The sequence below is a fragment of the Haliotis cracherodii genome, unplaced genomic scaffold (genome assembly GCF_022045235.1).
Source record: "Haliotis cracherodii isolate W230 unplaced genomic scaffold, xgHalCrac1.p SCAF_8, whole genome shotgun sequence".
Taxonomy (NCBI): Eukaryota; Metazoa; Mollusca; class Gastropoda; order Lepetellida; family Haliotidae; genus Haliotis; species Haliotis cracherodii.
This window is the reverse complement of record NW_027266341.1, coordinates 15,746,254-15,768,184: the sequence shown is the minus strand read 5'-3', so window position 1 is coordinate 15,768,184 and position 21,931 is coordinate 15,746,254. Positions and strand designations below refer to the sequence as shown.

Here is a 21,931-nt window from a genome sequence, read left to right as displayed (position 1 = left end):
GTTTAACGCCGCTTTTAACGGTATCCCAGTTATATCACGGCGTGTCAGCTTAATGTGGGAGGAAAGCCTGAAGTGATGCAGGTCTCAGACGTTTACCACTTCGGTGAAATCCACGAGCACGGGCATGGTGCTGACACACCTAGAAACATAATCGGGGCGAACTGGGATTCGAACCCACAATCATAGGTTTCTGGCTTACCCAAGGGACGCAACTCTGCACAGCGAATCGCGGCGCCTTAGACGACTGGGCCACCCGTGACCCTCAAAAAGAAGGAGTCAGGGTCTGCAGTAAGTAACTTTCACTTTCACAGTAACAACCACTTACTGCTCATTATATGACAGATTGTAGCAGGATCACTAGGGGTACATGGGGTTTTATGTGTCTTGCGTTAGGTTCTATATGAGCGGCTTTCAATAAGTTTTGCAACTTCAATATAAGACCAAGTCGCAGAATATCTTTTGCACTTTTAGTTTTTCAATATAATCTTCATTCACCTCAATACACTTATTCCATTTGTCCTTCAAGCTTTTAATACCACTTTTATAGAAATCCACAGATTGACCCTCTAACCACGCCTTTGTGTTAGCCTTTATGTCCTCGTCATCCTGGAAGCGTCTTCCACGTAGGGCAGATTTCATTTGCCGGAACAGGAAATAGTCACTGGGGCCTAAGTCTGGGCTGTACAGTTAAATCATCCACCCACAAGCCAGAGGTGAGTGGTATAAATCCTAACGTGGAACTCATAAAACCCTTCGTGATCCTGCTACAATAACTTTATCTTACGGACATCTTTTAATATGACATTGTAAAAGCACTAAAACAAATTCTTCCAAATCTTGAGCTGAGGTTAACTTGTGCTATGTCACATGACTCGGGTATAAGTTTGCAAGTTTTTCTTTCGAGGTGGGGTATAAGGGATTTATTCTCCCTCTCAGAAATCCATGTGCAGCCTGTTTTCTTTGTGGCGGGGTATAAGGGATTTATTCTCCCTCTCAGAAATCCATGTGCAGCCTGTTTTCTTTGTGGCGGGGTATAAGGGATTTATTCTCCCCCTGAGAAATTTATTTGCCTTCAAGGTGGGATACACAGTATTTTATCAAGATCATGTGGACCAATCAGATCTCATCATTCTGACATGGAGGTATGATGAGACATCTTTGACACATGAGGAAGAACTAGAGTTGCCTCCCTTACCTCGTGTTTGCCCATGCACTCTGTTGGTATGGGTACCTGGCAGGGGGGACAGGGCTTCTTCACTGTCTGTATCACCAAGGCAGGCCTGGCGTCCCAGGGGCCGGCTCGGGGTCGCTGTCGGGGGAAGGATAGAGCTTACACACCAGGAAACCCCAAAGAATCAGACCAATAAATACATAACAAAATACTACACTTTATCTGATGCCTTAATGACATTGTTATTTATCCAAAGTCTTAGTAGGCTAACTAGAATATGACATCTTCGCTGCAGGTAAATACCTGTATCTTCAAAGTCACTACCAAAGCTCTTCCAAAGAGAATACAGAAACACAAACGTGGATTGTATAGAACGCACACAGATATAAACATGAAAACAGTATTATCACTATCCCCCCTATCCCCCCTATGGAATTCTGTTTCTTCATATAGTAGTGAATGCAAACTATAAAAAAGAGTCATATAAATCCCTGAGAAGAGAAAGGCTGTTATGTCATCAGAAAAGATTATTAAATGTGAAATTAATACACACAAAAGGCCAATTCTCTGGACAAATAACTCAGTCTTGATACAAATCTGTGATTTGCTAACTTCAGTAGTTTCTGAGAAGACGTAGCCCCATTTCACACACTATGCAATAAGTAAAAATCACATTGATCAGGGGCCATAACTCTGTAAAAGAAATATTGACAGGACCAATTTTCGAACTCAGTCTTGATAAGTACTGTATCGACGTAATAAGCGCCCACAGCGACATTTGCTAGTATATTGAACAATAAAAAAAAACACCCCTTCCGATTGATCAATGTACACAAGACTTATTTATTTGCGTATAATAGACTCTCGTGTGTTATATGCACCCTTAAGTATGTAATTCTGTAAAAATATATCTGTCGTACATAAACACTTCAGGCTATCAGCATAAACCACAAAATTTATCTTTCAACTCTGTTTTTTGTCACCAAAATAATATTCTAATAAGAGCACCTATTTCTAATTTTGAGGGCGTGCTGGGCTTCAAATACGGTATCTCTTAGATAAGCATGCAAAGTTTTATTCAGTAGTTTCTGAGAAGACATAGCCCCACTTCACGTAGTATGCACTATCTTGAAAAGCACGGAGCAAGGGCAATAACTAATGGGACCAATTTTTGAACTCATTTGTTATCATGACCAATAACATCTGTGTGTAAAATTTCATTTCTCTGACATAAATAGTTTTTGAAAAATTTTGGGCGGACGGAGGGATGGATGCACACTGTTCCTATATCCCCTTCCCACTTCGAGATGGGGGATAATAAACATATATGAGATTCATAACACAAAAAGGGCAACAATCATGACTAAAACACCACTATATTACACCCCACTAAATAAGTGTAGTTGATAAACATATTTCTACAAAGAACAAATGATTTCCCCACCTGGTCTTCAACTTTGACCTTGACAGCATCGTGACATTTGACCGGACACGTGTGGTCACACTGGTGTAGAGGGAGCAGACACTTCTGCTGACATGGCGGACACTCGTTAAAGTGACATCGATGTTTGTCCCGTCGTGGGTGGTGGCAGTTCGGGGGAATCCTAGAAGTACACAACAATCTCACGTCAGAATGAATGAACAAAGCAAAGAGTATCAAAATACTTCCAATGATTTATTCTAGTATTTACAAACGTTTTTATCTGGACATGGTAAAAGGAGGCACTGTTACTGGTGGACTTACTGGCATTTCCTGTTGCACTTGGGAGGTTTCATGTCCTTCTCCCGCCCACACGGCACGGTGATGGAGGTGGACTTGCAGAAACACGACAGGCTCACCGTCAGAGGGCATGGGTAGCACGGACCTGAATAATACAGAAAGTAGCAAATGTGAGAACAATACCAACACAACCACAAAAGTGTCCCAGATAGAATCAATACAATCACAAGTGAGAACTATACAATCACAGGAAGTGTCACAGGTGAGAACAATACCAACACAACCACAAAAATGTCCCAGATGGAAACAATACAAACACGAGTGAGAACTATACAATCACAGGAAGTGTCACAGGTGAGAACAAGACAACCAAAGGAAGTGTCACAGGTGAGAACAATAGAGCCACAGGAAGTGTCACAGCTGAGAACAATACAACCACAGGAAGTGTTACAGGTGAGAACAATACAGCCACAAAAGTGTCACAGGTGAGAACAATACAACCACAGGAAGTGTCACAGCTGACAACAATACAACCACAGGAAGTGTCACAACTGAGAACAATACAGCCACAGGTAGTTTCACAGGTGATAACATTAGAACCACAGGAAGTGTCACAGGTGAGAACAATAGAGCCACAGGAAGTGTCACAGGTGAGAACAATACAATCACAGGAAGTGTCACAGGTGAGTACAATACAATCACAGGAAGTGTCACAGGTGAGAACAATACAGCCACAGGAAGTGTCACAGCTGAGAACAATACAACCACAGGAAGTGTCACAGGTGAGAACAAGACAACCAAAGGAAGTGTCACAGGTGAGAACAATAGAGCCACAGGAAGTGTCACAGCTGAGAACAATACAACCACAGGAAGTGTTACAGGTGAGAACAATACAGCCACAAAAGTGTCACAGGTGAGAACAATACAACCAAAGGAAGTGTCACAGGTGAGAACAATACAATCACAGGAAGTGTCACAGGTGAGAACAATACAGCCACAGGAAGTGTCACAGGTGAGAACAATACAGCCACAGGAAGTGTCACAGGTGAGAACAATACAACCACATGAAGTGTCACAGGTGAGAACAAGACAACCACAGGAAGTGTCACAGTGAGAACAATACAGCCACAGGAAGTGTTACAGGTGAGAAAAATACAACCACAGGAAGTGTCACAGGTGAGAACAAGACAACCACAGGAAGTGTCACAGCTGAGAACAATACAACCACAAAAGTGTCACAGCTGAGAACAAGACAACCAAAGGAAGTGTCACAGGTGAGAACAATACAATCACAGGAAGTGTCACAGGTGAGAACAATACAGCCACAGGAAGTGTTACAGGTGAAAACAATACAGCCACAGGAAGTGTCACAGGTGAGAACAATACAACCACAGGAAGTGTCACAGCTGAGAACAAGACAACCACAGGAAGTGTCACAGGTGAGAACAATACAGCCACAAGAAGTGTTACAGGTGAGAACAATACAACCACAGGAAGTGTCACAGGTGAGAACAAGACAACCACAGGAAGTGTTACAGGTGAGAACAATACAACCAAAGGAAGTGTCACAGGTGAGAACAAGACAACCACATGAAGTGTCACAGGTGAGAACAATACAACCACAGGAAGTGTCACAGCTGAGAACAATACAATCACAGGAAGTGTCACAGCTGAGAACAATACAATCACAGGAAGTGTCACAGCTGAGAACAATACAATCACAGGAAGTGTCACAGCTGAGAACAATACAACCACAGGCAGTGTTACAGGTGAGAACAATACAGCCACAGGAAGTGTCACAGGTGACAACAATACAATCACAGGAATTGTCACAGGTGAGAACAATACAACCACAGGAAGTGTCACAAGTGAGAACAAGACAACCACAGGAAGTGTCACAGGTGAGAACAAGACAACCACAGGAGTGAGTGATTGAGTTGGGTTTAACGCCGCTTTTAACAGTATTCCAGTTATATCACGGCGTGTCAGCTTAAATGTGGGAGGAAAGCCCGAAGTGATGCAGTCTCAGACGTTTACCTCTTCGACAACCACAGGAAGTGTCACAGGTGAAAACAATACAATCACAGGAAGTGTCACAGGTGAGAACAATACAGCCACAGGAAGTCTATCACATGTGAGCGGTTAAGCATCAAAGTGAAAGATATTAATGAGATTGTATCAATGTCCTCTTAAGCAACGAGTCTTTTGGATCCAAAAGAAAGGAAAAAGTAAATGATGAAAATTATTTTCTACATTTTGTTACATGTATCAATACAATTGAGACTTCGGTATGGTATCCATGTTAACTTTTGACATTTTGATGTATCGCCATCTATCCATGGACCACTACGATGCAGTGATACAATGACACGTGATCCGCCATGCACTGACCTCTGTGACACCTGCTGGCACACTTGTGGTTCCGGCACCGCAACGTCTTCCCACACACCTGCTCACATGTCGGGCAGCTTCCATCACAACACTGCAAGCAACCAGAGTGTGTCAACAGCAGAATAACTTCCTAATATCAGCAATTTATATATGTAATTATCACATAATAACAGGTTTCTTAAAAAAGGGTAGCTGTTGGGTCATTTTGGGATTGATATGAAAATAAACAGGTCAGAGTATTTTCAGATCAAACCCCCGATCTTCCGCTCTCTGGGTAGATGCTCCACCACGAGACCACGGAGGCGGTCCCACACAACTGGCATACGATGACATGCATCAACCAAGTCTGTGAGCCTGACCATCCAGTCCATTTTTGCCTCTTACGACAAGCATGGGTTTCTGATGATCACGGGTTCCCTCCTCTGTGATGACACAAAGTTAGAACTGGACTGTCCTAGGATTATCTGTACCTTTCTCTTGCAGTAGTGCTTGCCACAGTCTCTCATGACAGAACACTTGAGGTCACACAAATACTCCTTGCTGCACAGGACCTCCTTCTGCTTCTGTCCACACCGACAGCGTTTCGAGGTCACCTGACGACACTGAAACGTAACCACCAACATGAGATAACTATACATTGTTACTGTAACAAGTGAACGTGAACGTTGTTTTGGTGCACGGACATAGCTATATTCAAATATCCACTAAATAATTAAGACTTGGACAGTGTCAGCAGTTTATAGCTGTGATTCACATCGTTGGTATCAAATGACACACAATCATCCAGGTCACACACTATAATCACTATCTCCTCATGAGAAATGAAAGAACACCCGTTTCTCAATATGACAATAGTCAATGAATATCTGTCATTGTAGTCATTTGAATCCCATGTTGCAATCAACAAAGTTACCGAGTGTGACCACTAGTAGTGGGATGATTCTACACATTGGTGAGCAATGGCTTTAACTGATTCCCTACCCCCGGCCCAAATAATGTGAAGTAAGATGTTGTAGTGAGTGAGTGAGTATGGTTTTACGCCGCTTTTAGCAATATTCCAGCAATATCACGGCGGGGGACACCAGAAATGGGCTTCACACATTGTACCCACGTCAGGAATCGAACCCTGGTCTTCGGGTGACGAGCGAACGCTTTAACCACTAGGCTACCCGACCGTCCCTAAGATGTTGTAGATCTAGGCAGATGAAGAAAAGGAACACGAAGGACAGTTGTTGCTGTGAGCTATGGAAATTAGTACTAGTCCTATCATCCTTGCCAAACTGCCCAATAGTTAAGGTATCATAAGGACTAGTCGAAATTTGCCCTTATTAAGGGTTTTGCTATATGCTATCATTACAAGGACTAGTGGACTAAAACCATTAGTTCCTAATGTTGCTGCTGCAGCTGGAGCTATACAGTGACTAATTGTAAACACTTTGGAATAAGATATAATGAATGCCACTAATGAAATAATTAAATTAATAACACTTCTGAACACACGGCAACCCACCCAGAACGTCCTCATGTGTAGATGGGAACTCATGTTTGTAACTTGACAGATTACTTTTCCACAGTTCCCTCACTACTCACCGAGCCACACTCCCCCTGGTGACATCGCTGTGTGCATGTGTGCTGTCCGCACCCGAGAGTCTTGCCGCAGGTATCGCCACACGTGGGGATGTCCTCGGTACAGGGGAGTTCATACTCTGGCAAATACACAGGGAAACCATTAAATCTGGAACCTGCTAACAGGTGAGGTGAAATGGGGTTTAACGTCGCATCCAAGATTATTGCATTTATATAGCGACGTGCATGTACGTATAAGTGTGTGTGTTTGTGTGGCTGCTTGTACTAGTCCAGACTGATGCCGATTTATAGTGCTATCTCACTGACATACCATGCCGCAGTTTAACATGAATACCCCATTCAGACACAGTATACTGACTCCGAGCCGACCAGTCCTTCTTTTAGCCCCTTAATGCCAAGTGCCAGACAGGGTAACAAGTACCATATTTTAACGTCTTTTGGTATGACGCTGCCGGGGATCGAATTTGAGTGATACCATTTTAACATTAGACAGTGATTATACCGTATTACACATAACTTACTAAATATCCGCTATCCAATCCCAATCCGTTCCTTTTGAGATCGCTATCTGATCGCGATCCGGTGAGGTGAGGTGAAATGGGGTTTAACCTTGTGTCCAAGATTATTGCACTTATACAGCGATGTGCATCACGTGTGTGTGTGTGGCTACTTGTACTAGTCCGGACTGATTCCGATTTATAGTGCTAGGTCACTGAGATACAATGCCACAGTTTAACATGAATACCTCCCTCAGACACAGTATACTGACTAAGAGCCGACCAGTCCTTCTTTTAGCCCCTTAATGCTGAATGCCAAGTAAAAACAAGTTCCATCTTTTAACTTCTTTTGGTATGATGAGCCTGGGGATTGAACCCCAGACATTCCGCTCTCTTGGCGGAGGCTCTACAAGTCGATCACAGAGGCAGTCCCCTGCTAACAGTGAACAGTTCGAAACAATAACACAATTCACAGGTGATAGTACTTGAATTATCTGATTGGTCTCATTGATGTTTGTTCATGTGGTGCAGCAAATAAATGCACCACAGATGACTCGGACATACTAATTCAGAAACAAAATGCTGTCCTTCAGGAAGTTTTTGCTATTGTGCCACTGCTTGAAAGCCAAGAACATTTGTTGCAATGGTTACCTGTTTTCTCACAAGGACATCTTCTCTTCCCAGACCTTGGACAATCACCACAGGCTCCCTGATGACAGATGTCCTCACACCGATGATTGCCACATCGCAGAGCTTTGCCACATGGCTACAAACCAATCAATGAGTGAGTGAGTGAGTCAGTTGAGTTTAACGCTGTTTTAAACAGTATTTCAGTTATATCCCTTGATGTCAACTTGACATGTGAGGAAAGTCTGTAGGAAAACCACTCTGGTGACACCACAAGCACAGGTACGGTGTTGACAAACCTAGAAACATAACCAGGGCAAATCTGGAATTGGAACCCAGATTATAGGTTTCTGGTATACCTAAGGGAAGCAACTCTGCATAGACTGGGCCACCTGTGCCCCTGACTTGGAACAGATGCTGTTTTTTTTGTTTGTTTGTTGTTTAACGCTGCACACAGCATTATTTCAGCTATATGACGGCGATCTGTAAATAATCAAGTCTGGACTAGACAATCGAGTGATTGACACCTGACCACACGATTGTCGCCTTTTCAAGCAAGCATAGGTTGTACCCCCTCTCTCCCTCTCTCTCTCTCTCATAACATAATATTCTCTTAAAAAGTAGAAAAAATAACACTTAATTTGGCATTGATTTTATGCGGCTAACTTGACATTATTTTATAATCTTAATGCCAGGTATAATTCTGAATTCTGTAAATTTTAATATATTTTGCAAGTAGTTTAAAGGGTTGGAAAAAAAGATAGAGATAAAGAGTGTCAATAACTACTGGTGTTGTGTCTGTTGGTGTGTTTGTTGCCGAACGCCACACTCAGCAATAACCAGTAACATGATGGCGGTCTGTAAATAATCGAGACTCGACCAGATAATCCAATGATTGACATCATGAGCATCAATCCACACAATTCGGATACAATGACAAACAATGAACTAAATCACCAAGCCTGACCATCCTATCCATGTAGTGGCCTCGAAAGACAAGCACAGGTTGTTGTGGGCCTACTTCTACACATAAATAAAACATAACTGGTATTAAATGCTAAACAGAAAGGTTGGTGTTTGTGACAGTGTCATGTGAGCTGGTGTGTAGGTGGCGTCCCTACCTGGTCACACTTCCACTGGGGGCTGGCACATGGCCGCGTGGAGGACTTCTTCCCACACAGACAACTCTGAACACTCGTTTTCGGACAAGGTAAACATTCCCCTGAAAACCATAAAACAATGAAACAGTTTTAGTGTGGAAAAAGATAATCAAAGACAATCTACAAACACTCACAGTGACACATCAGAATGCTTGATGACTTCACACCATAAATGTCAAATATGTCATTGTCTTGATCACAACACATTCATCATCAATATTTATTCATTAATTTGAGTGTTTTCGTTTATATAAAAGATTCTTAAAACTTCAAATGAATGTTAAAAACAAGTGCTTTGACACATAAAAACTGAAAAGCAGCCAATTATTATCAATAATTACGCAAAAATGATAAATGCTTGTTCATAAATTCCGAAGTAATTCCGAGCAACACTTGACTTAATCAACACTAAACCACTGAAACTGTCACCTTCATCATGTTTATGTTGATCTACTGTATACATATATTTATGTAGTATTCATCGATTACTTTGTGAAAAGGGTTAAAACTATTCATTTTCCTATAGGCAATGTTTCGGTCGCCAAACTATACTACTAAAACAAAGTTAAGGAACACCCGATTCTCATTACTATAGAAACATGAAAGAATTGGTGGTCCCTAACTTCTTTTGAGTAGTTTGACGATGACCATTGTACAACCAACACTGTGTTTGAATTGTTTCACATGAAAGAATAAATGGTCCCTAACTTCTTTTGAGTAGTTTGACGATGACCATTGTACAACCAACACTGCGTTTGAATTGTTTCGGTTTGTAACTGTCACTGCAATATTACTCCTATTTGTATAATTTGTCCTCCACAAGACATGCTCATGCTGCACTCTGGTTGTGGAACATCTGCATAGGATCAAAATCAGATTACAAAAAGTGAGTGATTGAGTTGGATTTAACGCCGCTTTTAACAGTATTCCAGTCACATCACGGCGTGTCAGCTTGATATGGGAGAAAAGCTCGAAGTGATGCAGGTCTCAGACATTTACCACTTCGGTGAAACCCACAAGCACGGGCATGGTGCTGACAAACCTAGAAACATAATGGGGGCGAACCGGGATTCAAACCCACAGTCATAGGTTTCTGGCGTGCCCAAGGGACGCAACTCTGCACAGCGAGTCGCTGCGCCTTAGACGACTGGGCCATCTGTGCCCCCCAGATTACAAAAAGAGTCTTGCTATAAGGATGAAATACATGTTTGGAAGAAAAAGAATACATTGTACAGTAACATCTTTTGAAGAGGTCAATATGCAAAAACAAGGACCTAAGGACCCAACCCCTTGGGGGTCTGACCATTAATTAGGTCGGGTCCGAAGGTCTTTGTTTTCGCATATTGACCTCATCAAGGGTAACCATTAATTTTGTTATACCAAAATTCACTTTTAAGTTTATGAAGCCTTTAAACTGTCTTCTGTTACATTTCAGTAACTTAGCTGCAAATGCCATCTTGTAGTATCAGATGCCATCTTGTTTTCTAGCAGACGTGTCAATATTCATCACGTGACCAGTCAATACTGATCATGTGATGAGTCAATATTCAAGGTCAGTGTCAGTCACATGATTTGGAGGTCTACATTGAAATGAATTGTTCTGTCATGTGGTATGGATTAACCAATCGAATTGAAAGATCTTAATAGAGGTATAACAATGTACAATTAAAGATTTCATAGACAATATAGTAGTGGAAAGGTCTGACTGTCGAAAGACGTACCTGGGTGACATGGCTGTTGACAGTTGTGTTGACCACAGGACAGTCTGTGGCCACATGGCTGACCACATGCCCACTCTCTCCCACTGCATCTCCTGACCTGGGGCTGCTGGTGTCCACAGTAACACTTGGACTTGACCATCTGTGGACATGGTGGACATGGTCCTGGAAGGAGAAAGACATAGAGGATATTATACTCGTTTTTATTTCATAATATGTTTACGACACGTGTGTCAAAATAGCGGAATTTAGGCACGAGTGTCGTTAACATAGTATGACTTGAACATGAATATACTCTTCTATTTATTACCGAAGAAGATGTCTAAATACAGAGACAAATTTTAGTGTTTGCCAATAAGGATTGCTAGTCCAAAGAGCAGTGGAACCACAATGTCGAATGATGTCAAAAATCGTCAGCTATGAAGTCGTTTCTAGCGTGACGTCATTCTGACCTGACGTCACAATAAGATTTGAATGATGTCAACAATGCTGTCTGGATGAAGGAAACAATAAACTGATGTCTTGTGATGTGATAGGACCCGAGGGCACATATGATTTTTAGGGACCCCGATATGTTTGCCCTCCTAGGTAATGAAGATGAATATGTGCTTCTCTGTGGTGATCCTTGAGGTTTCAATGTTTAGGAAACAGTTATGTATAAGGTCAAACTGTAGGATCAAGTAAGTTGGATTTAACACCACTTTGAAGAGTATTTCTTTTATATCGCAGTATGTCAGCTTCATCTGGAGGAAAGCTGGAATTGATGTAGGTTTTAGATGTCTACCACCTTGACAAACAAACACAATCAGGACAAACCAGAGATTTGAACCCATGATCATAGGATTCTTGCACATCTTCATCATATTCACCTTGATTGGTAGCATCATCTCAGGCAATGGCTTTTGAAAACATAATGGGGGCAGGCTGAGTCTTTTTTGGGGGGTGGGGGGTGGGGTGTGGAGGTGTGTGTGTTGTTCATGATAGTATGTAACCAAATAAACAGTGGTGTGTTACCATATAAACAATGTGTACAATCAACCTGGAAAGGGCCTCCCTACATAAATGTATTCCTTGATGAGTAAAATACTGGAATACAGTTTTTCACTACCTTTGGACTTTGAATATTAAAGGATTTTGTTGTTGTTTTTCAATGAAAATAAAAATGCAATATGCGGTGCACTTTAGGATGATGCGGGCAGTGCCTGAGAACCAAGACTATTATTCATTTTAGCCTTACAGAAGTGAGTGAGTGAGTTGGGTTTAACGCCACTTTTAACAGCATTCCAGTCATATCACGGCGTGTCAGTTTAATGTAGGAGGAAAGCCCGAATGGGATGCAGGCCTCAGACGTTTACCACTTTGGTGAAACCCACGAGCACAGGTATGGTGCTGACAAACCTAGAAACATAATCGGGGCGAACCGGGATTCGAACCTGCAATCATAGGTTTCTGGCGTGCCCAAGGGACACAACTCTGCATCCTTACATAAATGTTATTAGACCATAGTCCGGAACAAGTACATGTAGAAGAAAAGCCTTATCCTCATTCATAGGTTCATTCACACATCAGTCTAAAAACAAAATTATCTCCCCTTGCTCGAGCAGCCAGTAATTGAATACAGGTGGTAGTTGATAGCATTGATAACAACAGCTCTGAATTATTGACGGATCAAAGTTTGCGATTAGATGTCAGTTAAACGGCATGCATTGGTCCTTCAATCATGTAAACAAATAGCACACTACATCATATTTTGTATGTGAAGTAAAATTGTTCTTGCCAAAATTAACATCAGCAGAGCAGTTTGTTTTATGGGCAAAAACTTTCAGACATATTTTTTTTTACCCTTGTAACTGAGGACGATATGCAGACCTATACCGATTGGTACCATAGGGGGCTTGGACCTGCTAATGCAGTGGAACGAGTTAAACATTTAGGTGGCCTAACTAAGTGTACGTGGCTGTAGAATATGTACCTGGGTGACAGAGGAGGAGACAGGCGTGTCCACAGTCCGGCCGGAGCTGTCGACCACACTTCTGACCACAGGAGTGGGGAACTAGCCACGGGTCAAACTTGGGATCCTGCACCTTCCCACAGAAACAGAAGTACCTGTTGGGGCACTGGCTCTGCTGGTACTCATAGCGACACTTGGGGCTGGAACACACGTACAGCCACCATGCAATGATGAACAATGGAATAAATATTACATTATACAAATATATAAGACAGCTACGCGATAAATCACAAAGAACAATGAAGATCGATGAGTGGCTTATTTCAGGATAAAACATTGTTCTATCATGACGTCATTTCTGGAAATTCGAACAAATACTCGCAACTTGATGACGTTGTAAATTGGACAACATTATTTTTGAGAGGGAGGTGTCAAGTGAGTGGTTGCCTTAGATGAATGCAATGGCCAAAAGACAGCATCCAAGAGTGGGAGATATAAGACAATCAGTATTGGGAGAAAAGGTGCAGATAATTGAAGTGAAAATTGTGAGAATACCAAACATTACCCATCTTCCCGAGGCAAGAGAGTTAACTGACTATAAACAAGGCTGTAGTTAACTTTTTTTGACAAGGGAGGGGGGGGGGGGGGGACAAATATCAGTATGACTTGTCCCCAACTTAATTCAAATAAAACTGTTTTCAAAAAAAAAAATCTAGGGGGGCCCTCCATGCCCCCCCCCATTCATACCAGCAATGGATTGCAAATACCGGAAGCACAGAGCAGATTGAAACATTTCTGAACATTTCTTACTAAAAATATAAGATCAAAAGTAAATGCCTTAAAACGAACTTCATATTTAGCAATAAGAAAAGTGCATCTGGTGTCCTACCTTTGTCAGCACATCTTTTCTATGCTTCACACCTCCTTCTATGAAAGCCACGTACATGGGTTATTGCTGACTAATCACCAATGCAATAGCAAAGGGAGGGATGCATGTAGGGGTGGGTGTATACAAATTGTGAGCATTCGCAGGTTTGTTTGTACATTACGTGTGTAATGTCGCACTCAGCAATAGTCCAGTTGTATGACACCGGCTGGTAAATATTCAAATCTATTGCAGTGCCTGCTAGCATTGTAGTGAGCTGTTATCTGTGTGGTACATTTAACACCTAAATACCGATCAAAATCAACCCATGAACATCTGGGTAAGAATTGGCCTTCAGCAACCCATGCTTGTCGTAAGGGGCGACTAACAGGATCAGGTGGTCAGGCTTGCTGAATTTGTTGATGCATGTCATCGTATTCCAAACATATAGGTGGATGCTTATGATGTCAATCACAGGACTGTCTGGTCCAGACTGTTTATATACAGACCAGTCATGTAGCTGGAATATTGCTGAACGACAAACGACAAACAAAAAAACCAAAACTCACCAAAACCAGGGTAGAGCTGATGTGGGTCCAATATCGTCCTGGGACTGATAGACTTGTTGGTAGACGCCCTCTCGGACCCACTTCTGTATACAGGGGATGTGGAACATGCAAGCACACCCTTTACAGTTCCAGATCTGAACAAAGACAGTGTCACATTAGAAAATAAGTATCAGACACAATACTAGCGACGTCTCGTGGATACAGTGCTAACAAGTCCAGACAAATACTGCCCATGCACTGTAGCTCACATGGATATGAAGTCAACAGTTTATGATGTCAACAAAGACAGACACTTATAAAAATTGACATTCAATATTTTCGGCAATAATACTGAGGATTAAAGCTAACACTAAAATCTGATGTCTTGAACAAGATATGCTGTCACCATGAGGAATAACGTACAACCCAACGGTCAGTGATCTAGTGACTATGGTTAGAGACTATGGTGATGCGGGGATGGTTTGGAGGGCATATAGCATGTGAGATAGGATAACTATATGATATACTACCGTATTTGGGTACTCTCAAAATTATAGGGGGCTCTTATTAGAATATAATTTGGGTGAAAGAGTTGAAAGATCGTAAATTTCGTGGTTTATGCTGACAGCCTGAAATGATACAAAAGAAAAGTCTGTGCACATTATGTACGACAGATATATTTTTTCAGAATTTAATTGCCCGTAACTAAGCGTGCATATAACACAGGGGTACATATCATACATGAATAAATAAGTCTTGTGTACATTGATCAATTGGAAGGGTGCTAATTGGGATTGTTCACTAGCCAATATATTAGCAAATATATTATTAGAGTGGGGCGCTTATTACGTCAAATGCGGTATTTAGTGTAAAAGCTACAAATTTTTATACTTATCCTATCTCACACCATGCATTTATCCCACGGTTGGACAGTGGGGTGCAGATACCCTAGCCCATAAAAACACCATAACAGGCAATGTGACCTCTTTACTTAAGTCGGATGTAACATCATGAAATCAGGTATAACATGACTGTGTTACATATTTCACAAGGACATCGTTACACAAACAAACGTGCAGCTTTGAATAGGGATCTATTCATCCATGACTTATAGCCAATCCGGAAGTGGTCTCCAGACAATCACTTCTTCAAGACAGACCAGACCGCTCTCTCCTCCAATAGGGTGAGCCAGTTGGCATCTCTTTTACCGCTTCATCAAAGCTATCAATCATATCCACAGGATTGAAGCATGCTAATATGAGAAGAGGAACCATCAACAACATCCATAAGAGGATCTTCAAACCAAAACTATGACAGCAATCGCACAAAGCAGAGGTTAGCAGGTAAGGGTTTGGTACACGGTCGAAATAGCAGTGCCTTGCGGCGACTTCGATGTTGGAAGACATGAGTCTCTACAGAAGAGTCACTTCACCCTCCATTGGGTTCTAAGTCTGGGAACCCGAATAACAATGACAATAAACAATGGAGAGAGCTGCAGAAGTGGGTACATGGTGGGCACCTGTAAACTGTTTCTCCAGGACCAGGGGACCAAATTGGTGTAGGCCCTGAATGTTCGTGACTGAGATTGGGAAGTGAAGACTGTGTCAGACTAACAAAAACAACCCTCCATGATGGTGGACAGGGTGCTGTTGCTGTGCAAGGGCATTGTAGAGGCAATGGCTCATGTGGATTTGCCACAGGAGGAGGCTGCCCACTGAAGGCTAGGCACAAGGGATAGTCGAGCAGAGCTAGTGGTTCATATCCTGCAGACGTCAGATTGCAGAGGATGACATTGAGATCCCAAGTAGGGAGACATAATCGGGGAGGATTGGTCAGCCAACTCGTAGGACTGAATGAGGTACTGTAGCTCAACAACCGTTGAGATAATGGAGTGTTGATGAGTAGCGATAGGTAGCCAAAGTTTCCTGTTGGGGAGAAGCAGTGGTCGGCTTGGTGATGTCACGAGCCCGACAGTGTCACTTGAAGATCTAAGAGGTGCGTTCCCCAGTCCACGGTTGAGGTGTGTACAGATAAATGGGTTGGGAGGAACGGCTTCAAAGAGACTCCTTCGCAGACATTTGACCTCTGCAGCTACCACTGGCACTCAGATGCTGGTGTATTGACAACGGGAAGCGGATCGGGACATTGCAAAAGAATGTGGCTGAAGTAGTAGATCTTGTCTATGATAGTGGATCCGGTCGTGATTGTGCATCTGCGATTACATTAGAATCTCCTGAATGTGCTTGGCTTGAACTTGAAAATGAGAAGAGTCTACCAATTCAAAATCTGGATTGTCATTCTTTGTAGCAATTAGGGTATGGTCAATCCCATCTTGTTGATGGACCACACAACTGATGTTTTGTCTGATTGTCTGATTGTCCTTCATGAAAACATGTAACACATGTCACACCCGATTTCATGATGTTCTGTCGGACTAACGTGAAGGGGTCACATCGCCTGTTATGGTGTTTTAATGGGCAAGGGTGTATGCGCCCCACCGCCCAACCCTGGGATAAATGCATAGTGTGAGATAGGATAATTTTAAAAATGTTTTATTTGATTAACATGATGGTGAGGAAGATAGCTATTCACTTACTGGTTCTTCTCTCTTGATGGTGTCAATACACACAAGGCAAGCTGATGTGCCCGATCGGAACGAGTGAAGTAGGTCATCCTGGGCCTTGTTCACATCTACGCTGCCACCACCTGAAAAACAAGATCAAGGTCACATATTCATTACGAGAGGATGAATTGCTTATTCTTGTTCAATTAGGGTTAGTCTAGCAAGTACCTTATGACTACATTCATTGTTTGAAATCAGTGAGAAACTTAGTAAACACAAGTAAACAGAAAAAACATTGAAATTGATGAACACTTGGAACATGAACAGATTTTTAGAAAACCTATTTCTGTTTGAATTTAAAAGTATTCTTCTGGTTGCCACAATTAAAATTCCAATTCGAAAACACAACATGTCTATCACTCTGAGAGATTAGTGACTATTCTTGTGACAGGTATACTTAATCAACAAGGTATTCCTCTGGAAGAGAGCTTACTATAGTTCTTTGAATAGCCACTGAATATTGATTCCAAGACACTGTTTCCAATGTCATCTTCCTCCTCGGAACTTTCCGACTCATCGCAATTGTCCTCCAGGTGGCGCTGTATCGACTGCTGATGAGACGCACTAACTTCCTTGAACCGATCTTGGGCAGATTTATCATCTAAAAAGAAAAATATTTTTAAAGAAAACAAAGGATACAATTCAACTACAATACATTGCCAGAAGTTCTTTATGTGTACTCATCCAATCAGAACATCACTAAGGACGACAGGAGTTTTTTCTAAACCAGCTCAAGGGCCAATATTCGACCCTAAATCTGCAGGAAATTTTAGATAAAATTCCAAATTGTTTGATAGGCATTACTTAGAAGTTGATGGATGACAAAGTTGTGACAATTTATGGATAACAACTTCTTTATTTACTGCAAAGGTGATGTATAAGGATCTACACTGAAATGTTGAAAGAACTTGTGATCCATAAATTGTCTCTAATTTGTAAAATCAAAAATTGGAATTCAAAATGTCTCAGTGCTGGTCATTATTAATATGATAGTTATAACTAATGTCATGTCAGAGCAGAAATGACTTGTCTTGAATAAAGAAGATACTTTAATGGTTGCTTATACAATATCACATTGAATGCAATGTTACACTTTACAAAAAACATAAATAAATGACAATGTTTTTCACAATTTGCCCATCAAGTGCACTTTGTTTAGAATTCTATATCAATACCTGGGCCCACTTGCACAAAGTGATCTTAGCGCTAAGATGATCGTAACTCCCATACTTTAGCATAGGCTTACAATAGTCTTAGCGCTAAGATCGTTTTGTGCAAGTGGGCCCTGATCTAAGAGACTGAACTACAGCCCTCAATGTTATCATGAAATTTACAATACAGTTTATTAGCCTTGGGTAGTTAGCTAGTTTTAAATGTCTAATATACAAGTGTTTTGCCCTTTTACCTTCAGCCTTGTTCCTATTCCAGGCAGGGGCGCCAGCTTGTTTGTTTTTGTTTGCTTGAAGGTCTCCGGCACCCTTCCCTCTTCCACGGCCCCTCCCTTTCAAGTATGCGGGAGTCCCATCCATCTACAAACTAAACAAGAGAGTTTGAGTGAGTTGCGCAGTACAAGGATTTATCTAGACTTGCTTAGTCAGAGGCTGACATTCGGCTCCAAGTCTGTAAATGTCAAAAGCATCTCATTATATTTTAAACATTGGCTCTGAATACAATGTAGTTAATATTATATATCATATAATGGAGAGTATTGTTGATGTGATAAACTTATCTAATGCACCAGATTTTACAATCTGATACATATGTAAATGAGGTCATACAGCAGAACCCTACGCAATAAACTATTGACTAAAGTTCCCCATAAGTTTAGGTACTTGCAGTTCTTTGATGGTGATTATGATTATTGCTGCACATCATTTGACACAAAGATAAATGGAGTTGTTCACTGAAAGACTGTATTCATATGCAGCTTCTAAAAGTTCTCTTATTGAGTGAAATTACATTTCAACATCAATTGTTTTAAGAATGACATTATATGACATATGATATTTATGATACAGAAACACACTCAGCTAATAATCACAGGAAAACCAGTTAAAATATTTTCAAAAATATATCTAAGTATGTATAAAACATTGTAGCCCAATACCCAAATGTTAAGAGTAAGTTGCAATTAAACAACGCATCGGCATTATTTCAGCCATGTAACGACACGAACAAGTTGATATATATATATATATGTGTGTATTAGATATCATGCAAGTGTGGACACAAATACATTGGAGAGACTTCACGCTCTATGGCCACCAGAATAAAAGAACACAAGACACTTGTTGAAAAAATCTTACATGAAATCTGCCCTTTTGGATCATGCCATCAAAAATATTGACCACCATATTTCCTGGCCACAAAACAAGACACTCCATACCAAAATCAGTCATTGGAAAAAGAGGAAACTTCAAGAAAGCATTGAAATCCAAAGAAAGAAGCCAGCCATTAACAGGGACCAAGGTATCTGACACACACACATCTACCCAGGGTGTACTCCCCTGTGCTATAATCACATCATCAACTACAATGGATACTGTAAACAGGGAATTGTTTGCGACCGTTTTATTATTGTGAGTTTTGCGAACGAGACTCAATCGCAAAAACTGAAAACGCAAAAATAAGTATAAATAATACATACATACTTTATTCATTGCAACACGTCATCAAATGTTGAAATCATCAACCAGAACCACAAGTTACTCAATAAGTTCAAAACACAAATGAATGCAGAATGGTCACACAATACATCACAAATGACAGTGGAAACAGACCAGTCAGTGTCACTGTTACCTCACAGTAATCCTGCCTTCTTCCAACCTCGCTTGATTGCGTCAGTGTCCTTTGCAATTTTGTCCACAATTTTGTTTGTGTTCAAACTCAGTCATGACACTGAGTTGAGTCAATTATCGTATTTGATAATTGGTCGCAATCCCTTCCGGTTAACTTTCCGGCCAACTCAGATTAACTAGCTTCGGAGAGAAGCTGTCTATTGTTTGGTAATCGAAAGGCCATCTCAACACGGCAACTCGCCAAAATATCTCGTCGCAGTATTGTCTTTGGTGTGGTATTCACAATATTTTAACGGCGCAGAAATAAGGCTGTTTACAGTATATTGATTGCCGTCATTTGGAAATACCCCAGATGGTTATAGTTTAATACTAAAATAGAGTATCCATGCAGGGAAACCATTTTCGGATTTCGGATTGCGTCGATAATATGATTACCAATCCCTTGTTGTCATCCACGTTTTCGCGTATAACCCTACACTTGTGTATTTGTCGTCATTCACTTGATGCTCAGTTAATGAATTTTTTACAGGTACAATTAGTGGTAGCACCACTTAGATTACCTGACAAAGGTTCACATTTGGCACTTATTGTGTCTGGGGTAATTATTCAATCTAAATCTAAAGTGAGGTGAAATGTGTGTTATGTAATATACATGTGGCAGCCCAGCAAGAGACGAATGATCAGTTGATTTACTTTTTTTTCTAAAGCAACGGATCGCTCCTAGTCATCAAAGGATTAACAGAAAATATGTTGATTGATTAATCACTGTTATCTTGCACAGTGGATATGTCAAAAGTGAGTGTTTACATGTCTAGGTTTACTAAAACAAAGGGAATACACTCATATCATGGCGTGAAGTGCCGATGTAAAAACAACATACTTTGTTCAAAGGGTTAACTAATAATACGTTGATTGATTGCTCATTGTTATCTATCACTCAATGGATCTTTTAGGAACCGTGGACATTATGAAAATAGTTGCCTGGACTGCCTGCAAGTCCAGACAGACGCCACCCAACATGGTGTCTTTGCTCTTTGAGACTGCATCAAAGGCCGACACGAGCCAGAGCGCGCGTATTGTTTTAGCTGAAGTACTCTCCTCAGCGCTAATAAGCGGTGCTATTTGGTGTGTGATTGGATTAATGTAAGGTTGGAGGTAAGGTGAGGATTCTCCTGTAAACCTGACAGAGGACGTTTTGTTTAGATATAAATCCACTGATGCTTGAGAGGAGGGGGTGTAGCATTCATATTGAGTCGCATTTTTGGCTTGGGGCCAGCGGTCGCATTCTTTTGGAGACGCATTAATTTCACGTTTTACAGTATATCTTTTAAAAATTTTTATTGTTACAGAGACACGTGACATCGAATAAGTTTCTTTGTACAGCTGCAGCCGAGTGGGATATTGTTCCTTTGTGTGGATATTCACGGATATATTCCTCGAACAAGGAAGCTGCCTAAAATTTATACACATAAATTTGGAAGGTTGTAATTATGGTATTTGCATTTTGTTTTCCTTCATTTGCTGTAGCATTGAACCGATTCGTTCTAGTTCCTCTACGTCTTGGTTGGGAAATTCTTCAACTCTTTTCCTTTGTAAGCATATATATATTACCATCAATTTGTAAAATGTGATTCTCTCAGGCAATTTTAAAATGTGTAAATATTTCAGTCATTTTGACGGAAAAATCTGTCCAGATTGACTAAAATTGATTAAGATGTTCAAAAGGGCCTAAAAACATAACATATTATTATGTAGGATTAGAAGCCAAACAACATAGAAATGTACTTTTCAACGTAACATTTTCAGTCTCTTGGTGATGACATTAAACATCAAAATGTTTGGAATTCGTTATCATAATAATACAGATGGAAATGTTTTTCAGTCAATTTGTAAAATAACTGAATATTTAGGCGTTTTATAAATTTGAAAATGTTACACATTTAGACAGTAAAAAAGTATACACACTATAAAAAAAGCAATGCTCAGGTAGGTGAAATATTTACTTTGTGTTGCAAGTCAAAATAGTGTAAACGAAAATCGCAAAATTACTAAGCAAGTGACTTATCAAAACTTTGTTACCATTACCGATGCTACCCACAAAGATACCTACATTTCCTTATTATCTCAAAAACTGTATTTTATTTTGTTGATCAATGTGACCATACGCCCTTATTACTATCCATAAAAGTGACTAATGCGCTTACGAATGGCGCAGCACAGGTGGCGAACTAGTCTAGATTTCTGCTATACATCCAGGTAATCACTGGGAAAAAAA

At 40.9% G+C, this 21,931-nt stretch overlaps 1 protein-coding gene across 1 annotated transcript in view; it reads right to left on the bottom strand.

Annotated features, from left to right (window-relative positions):
• Positions 1-21,931, bottom strand: part of LOC139450151 (NF-X1-type zinc finger protein NFXL1-like) — a 32,596-nt gene that overhangs the window by 7,764 nt on the left and 2,901 nt on the right. The window contains exons 2-15 of the mRNA XM_071231819.1: positions 18,264-18,394; positions 17,292-17,459; positions 16,832-16,941; positions 14,257-14,390; positions 12,844-13,022; positions 10,875-11,036; positions 9,115-9,215; positions 8,018-8,132; positions 6,873-6,988; positions 5,753-5,884; positions 5,283-5,373; positions 2,916-3,036; positions 2,616-2,775; positions 1,196-1,309 (exon numbers count right to left, since the gene is read on the bottom strand). Coding sequence (XP_071087920.1) covers positions 1,196-1,309; positions 2,616-2,775; positions 2,916-3,036; positions 5,283-5,373; positions 5,753-5,884; positions 6,873-6,988; positions 8,018-8,132; positions 9,115-9,215; positions 10,875-11,036; positions 12,844-13,022; positions 14,257-14,390; positions 16,832-16,941; positions 17,292-17,459; positions 18,264-18,387 — 1,827 coding nt within the window. The 5' untranslated portion in view covers positions 18,388-18,394. The remainder of the gene's footprint in view (positions 1-1,195; positions 1,310-2,615; positions 2,776-2,915; positions 3,037-5,282; positions 5,374-5,752; positions 5,885-6,872; positions 6,989-8,017; positions 8,133-9,114; positions 9,216-10,874; positions 11,037-12,843; positions 13,023-14,256; positions 14,391-16,831; positions 16,942-17,291; positions 17,460-18,263; positions 18,395-21,931) is intronic.